Source organism: Panthera leo, chromosome D2, assembly GCF_018350215.1.
Source record: "Panthera leo isolate Ple1 chromosome D2, P.leo_Ple1_pat1.1, whole genome shotgun sequence".
NCBI classification, from domain to species: Eukaryota; Metazoa; Chordata; class Mammalia; order Carnivora; family Felidae; genus Panthera; species Panthera leo.
The window spans coordinates 73,297,985-73,319,649 of record NC_056689.1 but is presented as its reverse complement, the minus strand read 5'-3'; the positions used below and the strand labels follow the sequence as shown (position 1 = coordinate 73,319,649).

General features: G+C 51.5%; 1 protein-coding gene across 2 annotated transcripts in view; it reads right to left on the bottom strand.

The window, feature by feature from the left end:
• The window catches only part of SLC18A2 (solute carrier family 18 member A2), a 39,940-nt gene that overhangs the window by 7,188 nt on the left and 11,087 nt on the right, over positions 1–21,665 (bottom strand). The window contains exons 4-15 of one of the 2 annotated variants that reach the window (XM_042909319.1): positions 21,016–21,074; positions 20,646–20,729; positions 20,223–20,315; positions 19,327–19,416; positions 19,166–19,209; positions 19,033–19,093; positions 16,347–16,442; positions 5,680–5,758; positions 5,397–5,448; positions 4,444–4,507; positions 2,374–2,493; positions 2,098–2,231 (exon numbers count right to left, since the gene is read on the bottom strand). In XM_042909319.1, the coding sequence (XP_042765253.1) occupies positions 2,098–2,231; positions 2,374–2,493; positions 4,444–4,507; positions 5,397–5,448; positions 5,680–5,758; positions 16,347–16,442; positions 19,033–19,093; positions 19,166–19,209; positions 19,327–19,416; positions 20,223–20,315; positions 20,646–20,729; positions 21,016–21,074 (976 nt within the window). The remainder of the gene's footprint in view (positions 1–2,097; positions 2,232–2,373; positions 2,494–4,443; positions 4,508–5,396; positions 5,449–5,679; positions 5,759–16,346; positions 16,443–19,032; positions 19,094–19,165; positions 19,210–19,326; positions 19,417–20,222; positions 20,316–20,645; positions 20,730–21,015; positions 21,075–21,665) is intronic. The other variant, XM_042909320.1, reaches the window with a different exon arrangement.

The window sequence follows — 21,665 nt, the reverse complement described above, 5'->3', positions numbered from 1 at the left end:
ATGGGCATCAGTGACGGGCAGCGAGATGCACATTTTCTCAGGTTTTTAATGATTCATCTTGCTAGGCACTTATTACGGATTTTTGACATTTTGCAGCGAAAGTGCCTTTCGGGAAGCCTACAATTTTTGCTGCCTTGCCTTTCAAGATTGTCTCTTCCGCTCCCTTCGGCATTTCGCTTTTTAAATGAACAAAAGTGCCGATTTAACACGAGGGAAGAGAAGGGGTGCTGAGGTCGGCCTTCTGCCAGTCATCACGTGGACTCCAGGGCAGCAGCTGGCCCGGGGGGTTGTCCCCCTCTACCCCCCATCCCCTGACCTCACTTATTTCTTCCAACACCTCAGATAAGCCACCACGCTGACGCCGACACACGGCACAGCGGCCACTAACGTCTGCTGCTTGGCTAAGGAAGCCCATTCAGCAGTTTGGAGGTCTCAGGAGCAAAAGGAAGCTCTCGCCTCACAGGAGGGAGAAAGGGAGGACACCAGGGGGCCTCTAGGCCGACAGTAAATCAGGGCGTTAGGTAGAAGCAGGAAAGCAGCATGAGGTAGTGCTAGAAATAGTAACGCACTTATCGAGCATCCACTGTACTAAGCACAGGGCTAAGCACTCTGGGATTCTTAGCTGAATCCTTACGACAACCCAGTAAGGGAGATGCTATCCTGTCCCCACATGACAGTGTGGCTCCAAGGCCACCACTAGCCCTTCATTACTTCCCAAGAATCTTATTAAACAGTCTCCTGGGTGAAAGAACTTGTAGGCGATTTTGTCTTTGTGTTTTTTGGTCCAAAAAGGGTTGGGAGTAACCCCCTTTTCCGACCCCGATTTGGGCAAGCTACCACACAGGGCTCAGGCGAAGAGACGGGTAGGATGAACAGTAAAGTGCTACGGTAGCTCAGAAGTGGGGCCATGTAAGCAAGAGGAAGGAAAGCAGAGGTGATTTCCGTCGGAATATTTCCACACCTTCCCCTCCTCTTCTTTCAAATGGGTCATGAGTAATACCAAATTATCCAGTTAAATCCTATATAATAAAGGGCACACGATAGAGTGATCAGTGTTGAATATACTTTTTCTGAAAATATTTTCAAAATATATTGAACAAATTAATGAATACAAAGAACACCCCAGACAAATAAAGGCTGCACGTAACCTAACTTCAGAGTCTGTGTCTGTTTTTAGACCCACTCTTTGGGGAAAATCGTAACAGGGAAGTTCAAGAAATGCCAAAGCGTCAGACCCATTTCCGTTCACCCGTCAGAAAGAACTTCTGATGTGCCCCCAAGAGAACATCACAAGTGAACCTCATATCCACTCCTCATCACAAAAACACCATCTCCCCTCGCCTCCATTATCTCCTTCATTCTTAACTTAAGCCTCCACTCTCATCCTGCTAGACGAGGGTCTGCCACCACGGGAGGTTTTAAAACCCAGCAACGCCATCACCAGGGATGAACGCTCATCAGGTTAAAATGACTAATGCATTCTGAAATTCAAGTTTAGAACCAGTAAGTTCTAAACACTTTATCCTCGATACCATATCATTTAGTTATGATTCTGGTTATGAAACTGTGAATTTAAAGGTTACACATGGTCACATGTGCCCAAAGGTACATATACGATAGTTTCCCAAAATGCTCTGTTATCTACACCAAAACCATCTCCAGAATCCTACGCAGTAAGAAGGAAAACACTATTACTGAAAGCCGTAAGGCTTAGGAGAAAAGCAAATGGCACCCAAAATGGCTCATCTCAGGACTCGGTGCAGGAAGCAAAAAAAGTTCTATTCAAGATTTTTGAGAACTAAAGGCAATTACATTTAACTACTCCATGTCTGGTTGACAAAAGAGCTATACAGACTGCTAATCTATGTACCAAAACATCACCTCACTCTTCACATTTATAAACATAATGTTTGATACAGTAAAAGAGGTATGGCCTATGCGGTATAAACGCCAAAGGAACTCTGACCCTTTATGTTTGGGGAGTTCTGCCCCAAAGGAGCAGAAATATATTTTCTAACTACGCCATGAAGGAACCGTCCAGAAGACCATGCCAACACGATCAAGAAACACTAGAGTTGCGTCCTAAAATTCTCTTACCATTTTTTCTTCCTTGGCAGGTGGACTTCGAAGGAAAAAGCAGAGAGGAGCAAAAAGAATATCAATTATTCCAATGATCGTCATGAGCCACGGAAATCCGATCGCCTTTGCGATAGCCCCACCAGCCGAGGGACCTTTCGGGAAACAGAGAAGGAAGATAAAGCTCTCTCCAGATGCCTCACAGACGGAAAGACACCAAAGTTTAAACAGTTTCCGGTCGGCATTATCACGCATCGAGGTGAAAGCTTGTTTTGAAAGGTCAGTGTCCTTCCTTACCTATAGCATATCCCATACAGAAGGCCACGTCCGCAATGGCATAGACGCTCCCGTAGACAGACACGTGCCGCAGGTCTACCAGGTAGCCCATGATGGGCATCATTGAGGAGTCCACCATTCCTATGGATGGGCAGGGAACACGGTCTATAGAAAACCGACGCAGCCCGAAAACGCGGCGAGCGTCAGTGTCCCGACCCCCCACCCCGCCAGCGGCTCCCCTTCTGTCATCGCCCCCTGTGAGTCTCAAGGCAGGCTCCCCAAGGCACACCCTTCACTGAAGACAGGCTGCAGGCCGCTGGGGCTGGGACTGGAACCCAGGCCACCTGTGCCTGTTCTCCCGCTGGCCCTGCCTGGCCCCCACCGTCCGAAGGGCCCCACCTTCCAGCAGAGGGCACCCCGTCCTCTGGTGACTCACAGACCAGGCTTCACATCCAGTGGGGCGCTGGCTACTGGCTGTGTGGCCCCTCGCCTTCCTCCAGCCGGTGCTTTCCAGATTAACTCTCTCCGGGTTCCACAGCCCCTCACGTTCCCCCAGGGGGCACACCTACAAGCCTCACACACTCCCCTCCCCATCTACACCTCGGCCTCACACTCGGACTATGAGAATAAGTTGGAAAGTATCAGGGAAGATGGGAAGGAATCAGAACACGAGGGCGTCTGAGGGGTCACCGTGCCCTGCTCAGAGAACAGACTGAAAGAGGTCTGCCAACCCCGGGGGCTTAAACAATCACCACCACTAAGGCCGGGATCAGAATCTCCTGGCTCGTGAACAGTCAGGGACAGGCAGAATAAACAAAGAGCAAAGGAAAAGCATGTGTGTTCAGAGTCCTGGGCTCACGTCCCCGGCGGGATGGGCACGGCCATTCCTCACCTAGCTGAACACTGGTTTCCCCATCCATAAAATGGGGCTGATAACAATCAGCTAAAACGAGACCCCCATCTGTGGACACCACCAGCAGACCAGTCAAACGTCCATTCCCTCACCTCCACCTACTACTAGAGGCTGGAAGAGGAGGGACGTTCCTTCATTCAATCGGTATTTGTTGATCACCTAATATGTGCCGCGTGCTGGGGACGGGGACGGGGTGAACAAACTGGACAGAAGAGGTGGACGGGCCCCCGAGAGCTCAAAAATGAATTCCAGTTGTCACTGAAGCCATGAGGTGCTGTGGGAGGGCAAACCTAACCCGCCCGGGGAGCCCCCAAAGGCTCCCTTCTGTCTTTTCCACTGCACCACTCAAAGCTTCAGTTCTTGCCTTTAGCAACTGTGACAGATTTAGCCCTTACTTTTATGACGACCAATCTGTATATTATAAATGAGAAACAAAGGTATCCTATTCATGCAAAACATTAACAAGATTGTTTCCAGCATACATGGTTCTTCACATCCAAAGACCCCGTCCCCTTTGCCGGTGAAAATTCCCGCAGCACGGGTGGCCGTCGATACACCAGGCCACCTTTTCTGTACCAGACCTTATAAAAAATATACGTGAAGTCTCTGTCCCCCGGGTTCTCTTCTGTGCACAGATCTGAGCCCAAACAAAGGTGCTCTGAGTGAGGGGGTTCTCTTGTTTGCCCAAGGGCAGCAACAGAGTATCCGTTTGCTTCTGTAAATAGCAGGGTTTCTACAAATACTGGCTTTCGGAAAATAAATGACTAGTATGTGAAAGCAGGTATCTATCTGTAGACAACTGACAGGCGGTACTTGAGTTTGGCAGCCCACAGCCTCCTCCCGAGCTCTAGAAATTTTAGGTTGATGGGGCACCTGGGTGGCTCAGTCGGTTGAGCGTCCGACTTCAGCTCAGGTCATGATCTCGCGGTCCGTGAGTTCAAGCCCCGCGTCGGGCTCTGTGCTGACAGCTCAGAGCCTGGAGCCTGTTTCAGATTCTGTGTCTCCCTCTCTCTCTGACCCTCCCCCGTTCATGCTCTGTCTCTCTCTGTCTCAAAAATAAATAAACGTTTAAAAAAAAAAAAAAAGAAATTTTAGGTTGAGGAACGATAGATAGTCTGCCCCAATAAGAGGAAATCTTTCTGACTAATGGGGAAAAGAAAGTTCTACAGGTGACTTACCAATTGCAAAACCGACTCCAAAGTTGGGAGCTATGAGTCCGTAAATGTTTTTTGCGAAAGGAATCTGTAAGAGGAAATACCCGTCACGCTAAAATCATGACATCCAATGTAAAGCTTCTGGGAAAAGCCTAAAGATGGGTCTTCTCTGGCCTGGTTTGCGTGTTCCCTTCTGAAGTGGGAACTAGGGGGAAGGAGGAGGATGGGGTCTGGGGAGAACTGGGTCCTCCAAGATCTCAGAAGTTGAACCTGAAATGGGTTTTGTGACCACCAAGAACAGCCTCGTCAACTGCTGTAGTTAAGACCAGCCCGGACCACGCTCCATTTCTGACAAGGGCCAGAAGGCCTCACTTGGGGGTAGATACCGGCTGTTGGTAGAAGATGTGTTGTTCTAGAAAAAAAAATCTTGCTACTGTTTCAGGCTAGTCGGCTCAAAGTGTTTAAAGACGCTGTAATATTGACGATGAGGGGGGCTTGGGGAAGTGAAATATAACTATGCAACCAACCGTCCTAAATAACCTGCAGCTGACCTAGAATGTAAATGTATCCCTTGGAGAACCTTGTCCAATGTGTTTAAGAGGATAAAAAATTGGAGGAAAATTGAAAGTGTAATAAAACCAAATATCGGGGCGCCCGGGTGGCTCAGTCGGTTACGCGTCCGGCTCTGCATTTCGGCTCAGGTCATGATCTCCCCGGGGGTTCGAGCTCCACGTCAGGCTCTGCGCTGGCAGTGTGGAGCCTGCTTGGGATTCTCTCTCTCTCTCTCTCTCTTCCTCTCTCTCTCTCCACCCCTCCCCCTGCTTAGGTGCACTTTTTCCCTCAAAACAAAAAACATAAAAATAAAAATAAAAAACAGACAACAAACTTCACTCTGCTCTGAAATGCTTCCTGGTGATTCTTGCCCAAAGCGAAAGTTTTCTTTCGAGACCACTTGTCAAGGAAGGTCTTTTACTCACACATAAAATGCTGATTCCGACAATTATCATTCCCAGAAGAGCACAAAGCCACCTGTCAAAAGAACAAAAAAGCACCTTCCATAAACGACCACTCCCATTCCCACCCCTGCCAAATTTTCAACAGAAATCAGGACAATTACTTATGAAAACTCGGGTAGAAACAGCCGGAATTGGCTTAACAGAACGACATCATACTGATGAAAACTCAGGTCGCAACACCCAGAACTGGCTTCACAGAACGACATTATTCCGACAGAGTGAGAGCAAGCGGGACTCGTCTTACCTCCCCATTTTGTGTGCGAGCATCCCAAAAATATTGGTTCCGAGGAGATAAGAGACACTAGCCGGCAAGAAAGCAATGCCTGTAAATTTATGGAAAGGACACCTTATCAGCACTGATATCAGCCAAGTGTTGGAAAAAGTAATAACTGTCAGACATCACAATGGCGATCAGAGCGGATGAAAGAAGGCCTGAGGCCTGCACCCCGGCAGCTAATATCCGGCGGCTGACGGAGCCAGACGGGACCCCACGCGGCAACTCCGTCCTCACAAAGCCGCCAGACGCTCCAGAAACGAGATGCGTCCCTCTATCAACGGCTTCATCTCGCCTCCGTGCCTGCCTGGTGGCGGCCTCACCCACGGACGCACGCGGGCAGCTTCCGCCGCGGGAGCCCGGCCACTGTGCTGCCGCACGTGCGGTGAGCGGCGGTGGCACCGCCCCCGTCCTCACCCCTTCGTCACTTTGCCACAGGAGACACGGGCATTGAGAAAGACCAGGGAACGTGAAGAGAAGGACAAAGAAAAAGTTACAGTCACCCCAAAGTCCATCGCTCAGGTACTGAGCACGGTGATTCCCGCTCTGTAGTCTTACACACACGAGTTTACACGCACACAGAGGCACGGGTGCGTGCAGGATTCGGGTTTTTTAAGAACAAAACAAGACGTGGGATTATACTCTTGTGCTGCAGCTACATCCTTTTTTATTTTATTTTTTTCATGTTTATTTATGCATTTTGAGAGAGCACGAGCACGAGCAGAGGAGGGGCAGAGAGAAAGAATCCCTAGCAGGCTCTGCACTGTCAGCACAGAGCCCAAGGTGGGGCTCGAACTCACGAACCTAAGAGATCGTGACCTGAACAGAAACCAAGAGTCGGATGCTTAACCGATCGAGCTACCCAGGCGCCCCTCCATCCTGCTTCTTTCAATTAGCTTTATGAACATCTTGCCAGGCCTAAAAAAAAAAAATGAACGTCTACGCGGTCATTTTTTGTGTGTGGCCAAGTCACGTGACTGACGTTTTCATGTCTAAGGTTCAACGCTCTCCCGGGGACATGGCGGCCCCGGCCAAGCCTGTGCCAATATCCGGCTGCTGGTGGCAGTGGTTGCTTTGGAAGTAGTCTCTGTGTTGAACAGAAAGCCCGACGCGAGTCAGACCAGCCTGGCCGCTAGGGATCTGTCCATACCAGCTCCGTGTGGTCCCCATCTGTTATCAGGACAATGGGATGGTCTCCTCCCAAAGATGGCGTTTTTCCTGAACTCAGTTACACCAGATTTGATTCTAAGCCTCGCCCACAAATGGCGAAGGCCGCTTCGTTCTCAGTCACACAGCCACACACGAGCTAGACGTGCCCAGAAGGTTAAACGCCATCAGCTGGGATGCACTGTGCTCAAAATGCACGGGGGCCCAGGGCCTTTCCCGGCCCCACGGCTCAGCAGCACGCACACGCGTGACCTTGCCTCTTCAGGGATGCAGTGGCCCTTCCCTGCACCTCCCTAAGCACTAATGCAAGCCACCAAACTCTCCAGAGAGGCTGAGCCTTCCAGCACAGTAGCGACTTCAAAATGATTAGGTCCAGGAGCTAAATCCAAAACCAAGCCACTCCAGGCTTGGTGATCTGGGAAACAGTAACAAAGAGCAATCTCATTTCATGTTCCAGGAAACCATTTCTGTCACGCTTGGCAACATCGGCGGCCAAATAATCGCGGGATGTAATTGGATTCAGCGAACGTTACTGATAGCGCGGGTCTGGCTCAGGGCGAAGACAGTGACCACAGTGTGGCTCTGGCCACCACGAGAGCCTCAAAGGAAGGAGCCAGACGATGTCTGAGCTGGAACGCGGCTACGCCGGGGACGGAACAAAGGTACGTATGCCGTGCTCTGGGGACCCAGAAGCTCCCCAAAGCAGCTGGCGATTAAGCCTAACCTTGCACGCCAGGTAGTAGGCTTAGTGTGGAGACGTTAAGAAGCCACGAGGGCCGTTGTGTCAGGATGAGTAGGTATGGGGTTCAGGGATGGGTAAACGAACGAAGAAAGCAAAGGAAAAGGTAAATAACAGCATGGGAACCATGATGAAGAGACACCAACATCGGGCCTCCGTGTCGGGGAAACAGAAGGGAAGTGGCGGGGGAGGGCCCAGACCCCATCTAAAGAGGCGACTGCTGCTCTGGAAGATTGAGGTCCCAGACTGGAAGATCCAATTTTTCCAGGAGAGATTGAACTCTAGATTCTTACAGGAAGTCTCTTGAGCTTTTCAAATGCTGGCAACTAATTTTTACGAACATAAAGCACTCGCATAAACCAAAACCTACCTACGCGCGGAACTCAGTCAGTCCACAGACTGAGGGCCACCTGCTGTAAACCGGGGCCCAAGGAAGTAGACTGTGAACAACCCAGCCGGGGGCCCCATTTCGGGTAAATCCTGACGCCGGGAGCAAGGCACGGGATGATGCATCTCTGAAGGCACAGCTTCAAAGCAGGGTCGCCAACATGCTCCGGGGGGGGGGGGGCGGGGAGCCACAGATGAGCTCCATCTTCCTGACCCACGAGGGGGGTGCGGAGCTCACGCGTGAGACCTGGGAGTGGGTGCACCCCCCACCCCCATTTTCCATAGATGGCAAAACAGCCTCAGGCCGCAAACTCCAGTTTCAAGATCCTCAAGCAAAAAGCACTGGGGGTAAGCCATGAAACAAGAGGTTCGTTTCAGCTCGAGACACACCGGCTGAGGCTCCAGGGGGTCCCCGTGACCTCACGGGGCCCAAAAGGCAGCGCATCTCACAGGAAGGCTCTGAGGAGCAGAGGGCAAATAGCCCTCCCTGTCCGATCCCTGGGCCCTGTCCTCCGCGAGAGCTCCACCTTCCTTGTACCTGACCCTGGCCGGCCGGCCTTCCCCACATCGGTGAGCTCCTGGTGGGCAGGGACCCCTTCATCTGTTTCCACAGCCCAGCTCCGTGGCGGCCCAGGGGAGGCGCTCAGAACACGGCCGACCGCTTAGAGGAGAGGGTCCCGTGCGAGGACATTCGCTTCCCACGACCGACAGTCTCGAGGGAGGCTGCCGTCCCTTGAAGGCAGGCACCGTGTGTCCAGCCGCCGGCCTCCCGGGGGTGAAAGCCTGCATTGCGGTCTGGAGCCGGAGTCCTCCTTTCTGGAGCTTCCAAACTGGGGGCAGGGCCACGTGCTCTTTGGACCTCCGGCTCTAAGCTCCCGATCGCCGTTGCGACACGGCTTCAGCATCCCCCGCGCCGCCGGGGCCCCCGTCGCATCACTCAACCCACAGAACCAGCTCTGGGAACTCGGCCCTCGGTGCGCCCCTCACGGCACCCCGCCTGGCGACTCAACAGGAGACCGTCTAGCTGTGCTCAGGGACCCGGGCTGGGAGCCCAGCGCCCTCCCAGACAGCTCTTTAAAGATGGCTCCAACTAGGGGCGAGTGTCCTAACGCCAGGCCCTGAGCTTCCCATCACTTCCACCCACTGGTCCTGGGGTGCATCCTGGAGCCAAGAGAAACTGCCTTCGACCTCCGCCCCCCGGCCGGCCACCACAGCAAGAAAATGCAGCCGACCCACTCCTTGGCTTCCCCAGTGAAACCCCACCGGGGCTCCGGTGGCTCCCAGGGACTGGCCATCTCCTGCCACTTCTCCGTCCAAGTTCAAGCCACTTCTCCACCTTGAAACACGGTGCACAGAATCGCCCCGGCCCATCTCCGTGCCGGTGCACAGCACCTGAGCACTCGTGGCTCCAGGAAGGGAAGAGGGACCGAGTGCATCACGGGGCCGGCCCCTGCTCTGCACCCCGAGAGCCCCAGCTCACACAGCCCTCACAGGGCTCGTAGTGCACCGACCTGTGCCCCCACCAGGGCCCTGCCTCGTCTCCACGGGCGTCTTCAACCCTACGGCCCGACCCCACATTCTCACCGGAGGGATTCCTTCATGTCCCTTCAGAACTTCGTTGGTACCTGTGGGGGGGATCTTTTTGAGCTGTCACCAACTGGGCAACTTTGTCCCTCCAAAGCCTGTATCACCTGCAAAGGCAACAAGAAGTCTGTGTCGGCCCTTTCCTGACTCAAAGAGAGAAGTGTGGACGGGCCGGCCCGCACACAGTGCCTGGGGCCACACGTGTGAGTGAGCCCGTCCTTCTGCTGGGCCGCTGCTCTCCCTGCGGGGTGCCTGCACCCCCCTCAGTCACCTCTGCGCGTACCACAAAGCTCACCCACGGGGATCGTCTGCCCACCCCCGCGCTTTCATGGTAAGCCTGGCTTTGACCATGGGCTCGACGGGCTCGGGAGGGAGAGGCTCAAACCACAACGGAGCCTACAAGGAGCCAATGCTGGACCTGCAGCCCCAGAAGTGACTGTAGGAAGGAGTCCTTGGACTTCTCCTGAGCCCTTCCTGATGTCCCCAAGGGCTCCGTCTGGAACCAGGATGGGGCAACAGTCCCAGTTTGCCCTATGCCAAGGGAGGCTCAGGAGGCTGAAGTCCTCACATCCTGGAGCCACAGCATGCCGGCAATCATCCTGTCCTTGAGTACCCAGCCAGGCTGGCACAGGACGTGCCCCAAGGTCATGGCTGCCTGGGAGCAGAGCGGGTCCCCGGCCGAGCACGAGAGTATCCTAGCCTCCATCCCACACTGCACCACCACGTCTCCTTAAAGAGCCAGAAGAAAGAGTTTGGCTCCACTCTTCTCTGGGGCCCATTCCTTAGAGCTTAAGTTTCCCCTTGGGGTCGGTAGGCCTCACCAGGAACAGGGTCACTAAGCCTCCGGGTGCTGGGGCAGGGCGCGGGGGGTGTCATTTGACCCAGACTTGACGTAAAGGGAGACGCCACGAAATGATTCTCTTTCCACCGACCCAAACTCAGGGCCACCCCCAAATGGCAGCACAAGGGGCCGGGGGGATCAGCTCACACGGCCACCCTCTGGAACACAGGTGGGCTCCCATCTACCTCCTCTAAAAATCACGGCCATTCACGCAGCGTTCAACAAGAGCAATCATGGGCCACCCACGAGGCTGCTTAAGACTGTTTTGCCTTGGCTTCAAATCTTACGGTCTTTCTCCAGAAATGACGAGGGAAGCAGAAGGGCAGGAGGGAGCCCACACAGGACCCTGCAGCACAGCAGGGGCCCGAGCTGCCCCGGGGCCTCCTCCGGAGGACGGCCGTGCCCCGTGCTGGCGCTGGGTCCTCACTTCCACCCTCGGTCCTCACACCCCGTCGCCCACGGCGCCCTCCTCACGAGGCTCAGGGGGGCCTGCGGGGCTCCGGGGAGGTGGGCCCCAAGCTGCAGAGCTCATACGGGAGCGGTGCTCCCTTCACACGTGCTGTGCTCCCCTCACACTGGGGGCGATACGGCAAAGCAGGTACAGATACGGGACTCTCTTGACGAGACGCGAGCCCATCTCTGAGACCGGAAGGAAATGACCTCACGGTGGACAGGTGCAGCGAGCCGAGGGGCTGGTGACCATCTGGCCTGGGAGATAAGCCGCACAGAGGATCCTGACGAAATCTAGAAGGCCCGCAGCCTGCTATCTAACCCGGAAGGCCCAGGCCGCTGAGGGCCTTTCAGGACTTGATAAAGAAAGCCTCAGGCTGTGTCTGGAGAGGGAGCGGGCAGGTGAGCGGAGGTGCCCTGCACACGGCCAAGGACGCATTCAGTCGGGAAGATAAGTCAGTCGGGCGGGAAAGAGCACTTGTAAAGGGACGCAGGAGCTCCACGGACTCGGTGCCCCAGGGCCACGGGCGCCTCCCGAAGACACACGGGAGGCCCAAAGCACCGCAGAGGAAGGCATCCTGATGCTAACAGCAGCAGCAAGACCTGAGGAGCGTCTCCCCATCTTTTGCAAAACTGCGATTAACTCGGGGTCGGGAGAGGGCCTTCGCTCTGCGAAGTGGGGTGCCCGCTCTGGGAGTTTGGAGTCCTTGCATTGTCTCCACTGCCAGGAGGTTCAGAGCCGAGTTTCTGCTTAACGACTAGCCTTTCAGTTTTGCGCCCACGCTTTTTCCTCCTTCACCGAAGGACTCTTGTTGCTTGGGGCTTGGTTTTGGTTTGGTGACGTCATTTATGTACCATAACGTCCCCCCCTTTTGAAGCACACAGTTCAGTGGCTTATACTAGAGTCCCAGGGTGGTACAACCGTGGGCATTATCGGATTCCAAAACACTTTCTTCACCCCAGAGAGGAAACCCCACACCCATTATCAGTCCCTCCCCATCCTGCCCCGCCCCAAGCAATTTGGGACTTTTTACTGAAGGATCATTTGATGAAAGAACACGGATCAGTGGCGAATCCGCGCAGAGCCCATAAGGACTGGGGTAGGGACAAGTCTGAACCAGGAAGCAGCATGTGACAGGACCCCCGCTGCAGAGGGAAGAGAAGGTTGCCTAAGGGAAGGTTTTAGGCACTAAAAATGGCAGCTTCATTCAGAAGGGAGAGTCTCCACCCAAAGTGGCAATTTGTAAGCTGAAAGAACTCTGCAAAGAAAATAAATCCCCAGGAAGGAGAATCAATAAACTCTTTCTTTAAGAGATGTGCGTGCAGGGACTAGCCTTGCAGATATTAAAAATGTTCTAAAGCTCCAGTAATCAAATAGGAGGGTATCGGCGCGGGAATTCGTGCCGACAAGTGGAACAGAAGGAAGAATCCAGAAACAGACTCAAGAACACACAGCGGTTTCAAGTATGACAAAGGTGGGAAAATTCAGGCAGACTCCTAGGGGCAACTGGCCGGTCATACGGCAAACAGTAACACCAGACCTGTATCACACACCGTATACCTAAACTAAGTCTGTGTAAATCCAAGTTTCATGTGAAAAACAAATCATAACTTAGGGGAAAACATGCATCAAAAAATAATAGCATGGGAAAGGTCTCATCTGAGCTTCAGATGAAATGACAAGGACATGAAGGGTCAAGGGGCTAACCCTGACTAGTGGCATCTTAAATGATCTGAGTGGCGAAGAGAAGAGAAAGAGAAGAGAAAAGAGAAAAGAGAAAAGAGAAAAGAGAAAAGAGAAAAGAGAAGAAGGAAGGAAGGAAGGAAGGAGAAAGAAAGAAAAAGAAAGAAAAAGAAAGAAAGAAGAGAAAAAGAGAAAGAAAAACAAAAGTCCACCTATAAAGTCAAAAGACAATACAACAAAGGCAATGTTTGTGAAACATCTGATAAAGGAATAATGTCAATATACAAAGAATAATTAAAATCAATTAGAAGACAAACATCTCCACATAAAAAATGGGCAAAGTATGTTATTCATTGACTTCATAAGAAATCCACAGTAAAGGAAATAGACATGGCTAATATATGAAAAGATGCTCAATTGCGTTCAAAAAACTTGTAAAAATACATCAAAATGAGAGTCCCCCGCCCACCCCTTTCTCACATATGCAGCTGGGGAAAGACTGAGAATACTGATATTAGTGCAAGGTTACCAAACATCAAACACCCACTGGACTTTCAGGAATTTTCCCTACAGATACATTTCCGAACATGAACAGGAATACAGGTGAGAATACTCTGCTGCACTATGGTTTCTAATTGGCAAAAACTGGAACTCACCCAAATGCCCAACCAAAGGAACCGGTTGAAAATTTATGGCCTAACTTTACAATAGAAAAATCCAACCATTAACATGAACAATGGGCTTCCAGTTAACAGGGCAGAGTAAATCGATAGGTTTTCTTGTCCCATCTTCTGTCCCATTTGCCGTTCCCATCCCAAAGTCCGTTCAAATTTTAGTAAAGGAAGCCCCATGCTCTCTCCTCTATGCCCAAGGCCAGACAAAATGAGATAGGAGAAAATGCAGTCAGAGAGGGAAGCAGCAGCAGAGGGACAGCAGTGATGGACACGACAGAGAACACTGGAACCTTCCATCTGCACACAGAGCAGCCAAAAAGAAGCAACACCTTTTGTGCCTCAAAACACAGGACACTCCGGGACTGAAGGCTCCGGGTACGGTGAATGTAAGGCTGAGGCAGTCAACTGGAAAGAGGGTTGAAAGGTTGTTTCTAGAGCAGTTGGACCGACCCCCCCCCCCAGGGCACCTGGGCGGCTCAGTCGGTTAAGCGTCATCGGCTCAGGCCTCCATCTCAAGGTTCCTGACATCTCACAGTTTGTGAATTCGAGTCCCACATCAGGTTCTCTGCTGTCAGTGCGGAGCCAGCTTCAGATCCTCTGCCCCCGCCTCTCTCTGCCCCTCGCCTGCTTGTGCTCTTTCAAAAATAAATAAACATTAAAAAAAAAAAAAAAAAAAGACCAGTTGGACCCCCAGCCCTCTCTCTCACACACTCACCCTCTCAGGAGACAGTTTCTTTAGAGAAAGAAGACGAAAATAGCCCAGGAACCCCAGGCAACATGGAGATCAGGGATTACATAAGACGATGAAATGGGGAGTGAGTGGAAGTCTTCCTACTAAGTGGTAAGAGGTTGTAATTTCAACAACCTTTCCACACACACACAAAACCGCTCAGAGTGAATATGAAAGGGCTCTTGAAATTTAAAATATGATGACACCGATTATAACAATCCATAGACAGTTTAGACAATGAAGATGAAGAAATCAATGGGAATAAGAAAAGGCAAAGTAAGAAATTACAAGCATGCAACACCAAGGGTCCAATACTGAACCAATAAAAGTAACAGCAAAAGAGATAAAATGGAGTAGGGGAGAGGATTAATTAAAGAAATAATACAAAATGGTTTCCCAGAACTAAAAGAAACAGCTTCCCAGATGAACAGACTAACCAAGAAAGTTCCCAGTACAGAAGAAAACAGACCCCACTGCAAAAAACGTCACGGACACTCATAACCAGAGAGGAAGAGATCCTTCTAGCTCCTACAGAGGACGGGGAATGAGAAGGACACTGGCCTCCTCAATAGCAACCCTGGAGGCTAGAGCACAATGGGACAGTTGTCTCAAAACTGAAGAAAAGGGGCACCTGGGTGGCCCAGTCAGTTAAGTGTCCAACTTTGGTTCAGGGTTCATGGGTTCGAGCCCCACGCTGTCCTCTGTGCTGACAGCTTGGAGCGTGGAGCCTGCTTCGGATTCTGTGTCTCCCTCTCTCTGCTCCTCCCCCACTCATGCTCTCTCTCTCAAAAATAAGCACAAAAAACTGAAGGAAAATAATTTCCAACCAAGAATTATATACCCAAGTAGACTAAGTCAACCAAACATGAGAATAAAGATGTCTGCAGATATGTAGGATCTCAGAGAACTTTATCTGCCATGCACCAATTCTCAGGAAGAAGCTAGAGGATGTGTTCCATCATAATGATAGAGTAAACCAAGAGAAAGGAATATAGAAGGGAAGGATACAAGAAACAGTAGAGAAGCAAAGACGCCCAGATATTGGAAGAGGAAAGTCCTAGGATGACCTAGTGAACAAATCTAGACTAGAGCAAGACAGAGTAATATAGGACAAATACCCATAAACAAGCAAAAACACAAATAGGTTAGGTTTGCTGATGTACTTGGCCGTATTTACAGGGCCTCTGACTTTTGCCAGAGAGTTTGAGAATACATTCAGAAATGCTACATGGAAAGCTAAGAAAATGGAAAGAGATGGCAATGATTAACTCCAGGAAAAACAAAGTTTGTAAGAAGAAATAATCATAAAGCCCTATATAGTTCATCTTTGAACAATTTTTACATAGTCACAATAAAGCCAACACTGAGTGCCAAACTGACCAACAAATAAAACTGTTCTAGAAAAACAGAAATTGAGAAAACGGATAAGTTGGTTGTTTGATATTTTCAGGTGTAATAACAGCATTAAATCTTCATCTACTACGTTAGGGAGCTGGTAGTATCAGAAATGGGGGAATTTAAAAAACAGGAGTTACACATATTATTTAGAGACATAAATTAGCAGAAGAAACAACTCAAAGAATTGAAGTGATTAAATCTGAGAAAGGGGGTTAGAGATGGGGAGGCATGGGGCAAAGACTTCTGGCTTTTTCATTATAATTCTAATAATGCTATTTAACTTAAACATTAAGTACATGTGTAACTCTGAAAAAATCTAATTAATTTTGAAAATTAAATCTACCCATTCTGACATGGAAACATGGCCCAACAAGAGTTCACACAATGATATAAATGGCAATGTTCCATTCGGGTTGGGTTTTTAAGCATCGCGCACATGGTGATAAATGCAGAACCATCTGGAAAGAGACACAAAACTGTTAACAATGACTATTACAGGGGACTGGCCTGGAAGGAAAAAGATGAACATGAGATTTTAAAATTTACTTCTCTGATCTGTGTACTTTGGTTTTTTTTTTTTTAAATAATCAAGTATGTATTGCTTTCTAAGTCAAAAATATTTTTAAAAGAGTAATCCTCTTACGTACTGTTTGTTGTCAGCCTGTTTCACATACATCTTACTGCTACCCACGTACGTTTAATATAACTACTAACGTCTAGTTCAGAAACACGGGCAGACACTGAATGTATTTTGCGTCTTGTTTCTGCCCAGGTCTCATGCCTCTTTGCTAATTCTGATTTAAAAACCTGCAGCTGAAAAAGGCCCCAAAGCTCACAGCTACCCTAAGCACGGACCCCATTAAGCATCAAACAGAAACAATCACTTTATCATCCTGGCGCCTGCAGCCTGTCAGGGCTACAGTGACAGGACCCACCCCGAGGACAAGAGTTCTAGAATCAGAAGCACCCACACCAGTCCTCACCCAGCTGCCACTTGCGGGAACACATGGTCTCCATCATCCAGATGGGCAGGGCTGGCTCCAGCATGGCAATCCCCATGTTTGCAAAGCAGATGGACCCTTTAAGGGAGGAAGAGGGTTAGTGGGCTTCTGTTTTGGGTCTTGGGTGTCCCCTACCTACTATTTCCAAACACAGTTAAACGCCACATGCCCACAGCCAGAACAATCCACTGAGATACCCAGAACATCTACTTCTGTAAGGAAAAGATAAATAATTAAAAATAAATAAAAGATAAATAAGAAAAAGATTAAAAAAAAGGGAAAAGGAAAGAGGTTGGATTCATTACTACTGTCATCATCGTTATTTTTATTATGAAAGAATATTAAATAGATTAAATACTAATTAAAATTAAACATTAAGTTTAAACAAAGTATTAATTTTTCTTTTCAAAATAGCACCCCGGAGTCATAAAGGAATTGGAGGGAGACTCGGAGGTCATTAGGTTCACCGTCCCAACTTATTAATGAAGAAGGACTTCTAATTTATTAACGAAGGAACTTGCTTGAGGCCACCCAGCCACGTGGGCCACTTCCAGACCACACACAGACTCCAGCAACTGGAGGTTTCTGCACCTAAGTTTTACCATGCGAGGAATACAGACATTTCTAAAGACGCCCTGGGATGCCCCCAAATCTGGTGCGTTCGGCACAGACGTGCCGTTGAGGGATTTTTTTAATCAACTATACACATATGCTATCTTTGCAGACATCCACTATCCGTTAACCAGAACCCTTTGTAGATGTAGAACCATCGGGGAAAAGATGCACAGAGCCGTTCCCCACCGTGCTGGGAGCTTCCTGTGCTGTGTTCCCCATGAACCTCTAATTTGCTAGAATCCTGATTCAAAGAACACTGTGTAGTGTAATTAAGGTGCTCACGTAATGCAGAAAGGTTTTTTTTTCCATGCTTTGGGACGTGACAGGTGGAACAGAGAGAGGATACTGAAATGGTCCCCTCACCCTCGCACTGTTTTCCTGGATTCGCTGTTTCTCTCTTTCCCATCTATTAATTAGGGCCAAATTGGCGCGGTCGTTCAGTCTCCCCTACAACCCAGGGCCCATAACTCTGAACCCCTCCTGGTCTACCTCTCACACAGCAAACCGATACCCCTGCTCTAAATCCCGGCAAGCAGGGACAGCCTCCAGGCTTCAAAGCCCACCGACCCTAAGCTGTTTCCCCAGCCCTGCCCTTCACTTTCCCATGCAAACCCCACTAAAGGCTCTGGCCTAGGCCTTCCCCTGGCCCTTTTCTCCCCCACACCCCCCACAAAACCTGGCGCTTCCCTACATGGCCCTGATTGGCACGGTATGCCTCCTTTCCTCAGGAAAACGTAAGAAATACAATCTTCTTTCAACATCCCAGACCTCTGTCACCACTCAGTCATCCTCATAGGTTAAAATCCTGCCAGAACAAATAAGACACCACCCGGCCCCCGGCTCCCCGAGTCGAGGCTGCTGGAAGTGTGGTAGCCTGTCATTCAATGCTGGGTATCTTTCCTCCCTGAGTCAGGGTGAGACAGTGAGGGTCAAAGAAAGCCTAAGGCAGGGGGCAGGGGGCGGTGGGCGGCAGAGAGCCCCGCTCTCCCCACACACCTCCTCACCCCACCCCGGACAGCCCGGGCTCCATGGGCATCTGGGCTCTGGAACCATCCCTGCATCTTGATGGGGGCACAGAGAGGTGCCCTGCATTAGGAGGGGTGCAGAGCCACGAGGTTAACCACCCTTTGGCCAGCAGGCATGATGATGGGGGTCTAGACCAGGGTTATACAGGCACCCCCCACCCCAATCCAGCAGCAGAAGGTTTAAACAAAGCCAGCCTGGCGTTTGAAAAAGGCTAACCTGGAATGCTCTTAGGTAGGGTATGCATCCTGTTCACCCAGACTCCCCCAGCCCTACCAGTGTTCATGGCCACCGCTTAGACAAATAAACCCTAACAGGGTCTGATGCCACACTTCAGGGCTGCCGTCTCCTGGCCTGTCCCCAAGGGCCTCTGCTGACCGCTGTCCGGGCCCAGGCAATGTAAGGTTGGTCCCCTGTGAGGCAGCCCAAGGCCTGTGCCCCTGAGACAGACGGTCCTGGGTGAACAGTCTCTTGCATCAATGAGGCCCACTATCCTCCCGACCAGTCACAGGACCCCAGGGCTTCCTTTGAGCCCATCGAGGCCAAGAACCCAAACACGGGACCTTCTGTAGCCAAAGGGGGTTTCCCGACTGGCTTCCCTGCTGCACAGCGTGCCCTCTCCGCAAGAAGGGACTTGTCCCCTGGGCCTTCTGGGGGCTCCGCTGTCAGCCTCTATTCATACCCGCTTGGTGAATCAGACTGCCCACCGACGATGCCCACAGTGAGGCCAGAGTCTCCTTCCGGAGGTTCAAGGCCAAACAGTGATGGCCGCTGATACAAACAAACCTCTGTGACGGGGCATCTCCGTGACCCAGACATCTTTGCCCCAAATGAAAACCAGCAAAGGAACTTGGCTGAGGGTCAGAAATTAACGATGGAAGAAAGCTATTCCTTGTGACGTGGATGTAACCTCTTTGCCTTTCACGTCACGACGTTTCCAGCAGCCAAGTGAACCCTGGTTCTCGCCATCCACCCCTCCCCACCACCCTTTAGCTGAGAAGAACCAGGGAGACTGGGGGGGAAGCCCCACCTGCGGCAATGAGGATGTAGGGGTCCTTCAGGAGGGTGGTCAGCGGCGTCCCCTTCTGGCTCTGTGAACAAAAATCAGGGGTTAACGAAGTTGATGTGACCATCACAGCGCCCTCCTTCCCCGGGGGGCTTACCTCTGGCTGCACGCGGGACGGCTGGAGCACAAAAAGCTGAATAGCTACGACAGAGGGAGAAAAAAGATAAAAACGTGTGGCTCCAAGCACCTACTGACATGGGTCACCCGACACGGGTCACGACCAGCGAGATCACGGCAGAGGTGCCCGCGTGGACTCACCTCCATCCAAGAGCACCAAGGCGGCCAGCACCAGGAACGGAGCCGTCTTCCCCACAAACTCGTAGAGCACGCTCCCGAAGGGGGGGCCCACTGCAAGGAAGAGAAAGAGGGGCTGGTGGCAAGCCCCGCGACTGATGTCCCCCCTCTACCCCCACCCCCCCGCTCCACCGTAACCATCCGTTTGTTTCTCGAGTTTGTACTTTGTTCCAACACCTACTTGGGGTGACCGCCCTACATTCTTTTCAGTAGTTTCAAGTTGTCCTGGGGACTTCCTCCAAGCTGGTTTACACCCAAGACACGGGCAAGAGTGTAGAAGGGTCACCCCCAAAGCAAAGACCAGAGAGAAGCCAGACCCAGGCCACACACGGCTGTGCTGCTTACGGAGCACAGGAACATGGGTCCGCGGGGACTTGGCTCCTTATAAACCAGCACAGCGGAACTTTGGGCTCCCAAACGAAGGCCAGAAACGTGACCGAGAAGGGAGAGGACCCAAAGCTCCTCTCAGGGAGGATAGGTGTCCCCTGGCCGGGGGGAGTCAGCCAGGGCAGGTGAGGAAAGCAGACTTGGAAGGTGGGAAGTCCTCAGGTGGGACGGTAACTCAGAGGATGTGAGAGAGGAAGGATCTTGGCAGACCATCCCATTCCTTCGTTTTACATCTGGACCCAGGGTCACGCAGCAGGTTGAGAGGCAGATGCAGAGGCAGGGAAGCCCACGTCCTCCTGGGTCAGGAAGGTCCCACCAGTTTTCCAAGGCTCCATGAAAGTAGGGAATGAAAAAGGGGACAGCCGGGGGAGTCTGTCAGCACGAGCAGACCCAGAGTGGACTCAGGGAGCACTGCGCCCTCCCATGCCCGCCAGCCCCTCCCCACAGGCTGCCTCCAGGTGCCCCCTGCCCACCTAGGACCCCCATGGCCAGGCCTCCCAGGGCGATGCCCATGGCGTTGCCTCTCTCTTCGTCATCCGTGTACACGCTGGCCAGCATGCCCATCCCTAAACAGGAAAAGAAACGTTCAATAGCGAAGCTCTCAAGGGAGCACAAAACAAGAATAACCTGTGACTCGCCTGCCCTCTCTGACCCAGACTTGTGATCTCCCAAACCCGTCAGATTCACAGAAAGGTAAGACCAAGCAGAACCCAAAGGAAAAAAGCAGTGCCCTTCCTAAGAACCCCTCCCCAGGCACCACGACTGGCACCTCGATTCCCCACATTATTCCAGCTAATTCTACAAGGGGCTGGCCAGCCAGGGCAAGGTTGGCGGCCTCCTCAATGGACTGACACCCCCCACCAGGGAACGGCTGCCTCAGGTATTTGCACACCTACCAGCTACAGACGAGCAGGAGGACCCGATGCCCTGCAGCGACCTGGCGATCAGCAGGAAGGCGTAGCTGCTGGAGAAGGCGAACACTGCCGAGGGAGGGGCCCGGCCACGCATCAGTGCCAGCCTGGTGCCGTGGCCGCCCTGCTCACGTGGGCCCTTGGAAGCCATCCCTTACCCCGACGGGCATCTCCACACTAACCACACTGTGCTTCGGTACCACCAACAGCTCTATCGCCGCCCCCCCCCCGCCCTTCTGCAACCTTTACCAACGCACAAACCCCCCACCCCGGGGCTGTGTCCTCAATTCCCCGTGTGTGGTCCTCAGAGCCCATCCCATGACCCCCAGGCCGAAGGCAAACATCAGACACTTACTAATGGTGGACACGAACATGATGCAGAATCCCGCAAACATTGGAATTGGGTAGCCAATTCTGCAAAACAGAACCACGGGGGGCATTTGGTGACGGATTTGTATTTTTCTAAGGCTTTAGGCGGAGCCTCTCCTGCCTACCCTTTGGGGTCAGGCGGCTAAGGGTTTGGTAGACTTTTCTAAAAATTCGTGGACTCGGCGCTTCCTGTGTGACCTTTTCGTGTTTGACTGTCTTGAAGGAACGTGAATCCATTCAAGCACTGCCACCCTGCACAGAGGTTTCTCTGGGATAAATGTTAACACAGTATTGGCAAGTAATCCAGAACACGTCTAAAATACACAGTCCCCGTTTCCATCATTTTTTTTTTTTTTTTTTAAATCTTTCATTACGGTCTTTGCTAGCGCTTCTCCCAAGGGACGAAGGCAATCAAATGATTCTAGTAAAAGGTCACCAAATGATTCAAATGGCGGCAGAGATGATGACACTGTCGGAGAGCATCCGGGTGCAAGGAAGTCTTCAAGTCCGTCTTCACTCTGACCCCAACGAGGCCAGCCTAGAAAAAGGGGCCTTGTGGCCAGCGCAAAAATTCAACGTTGCAACCACTCTGAAAGGACCACTGTGCGTACAGGGCTCTGCCATCAGGTGGACCGG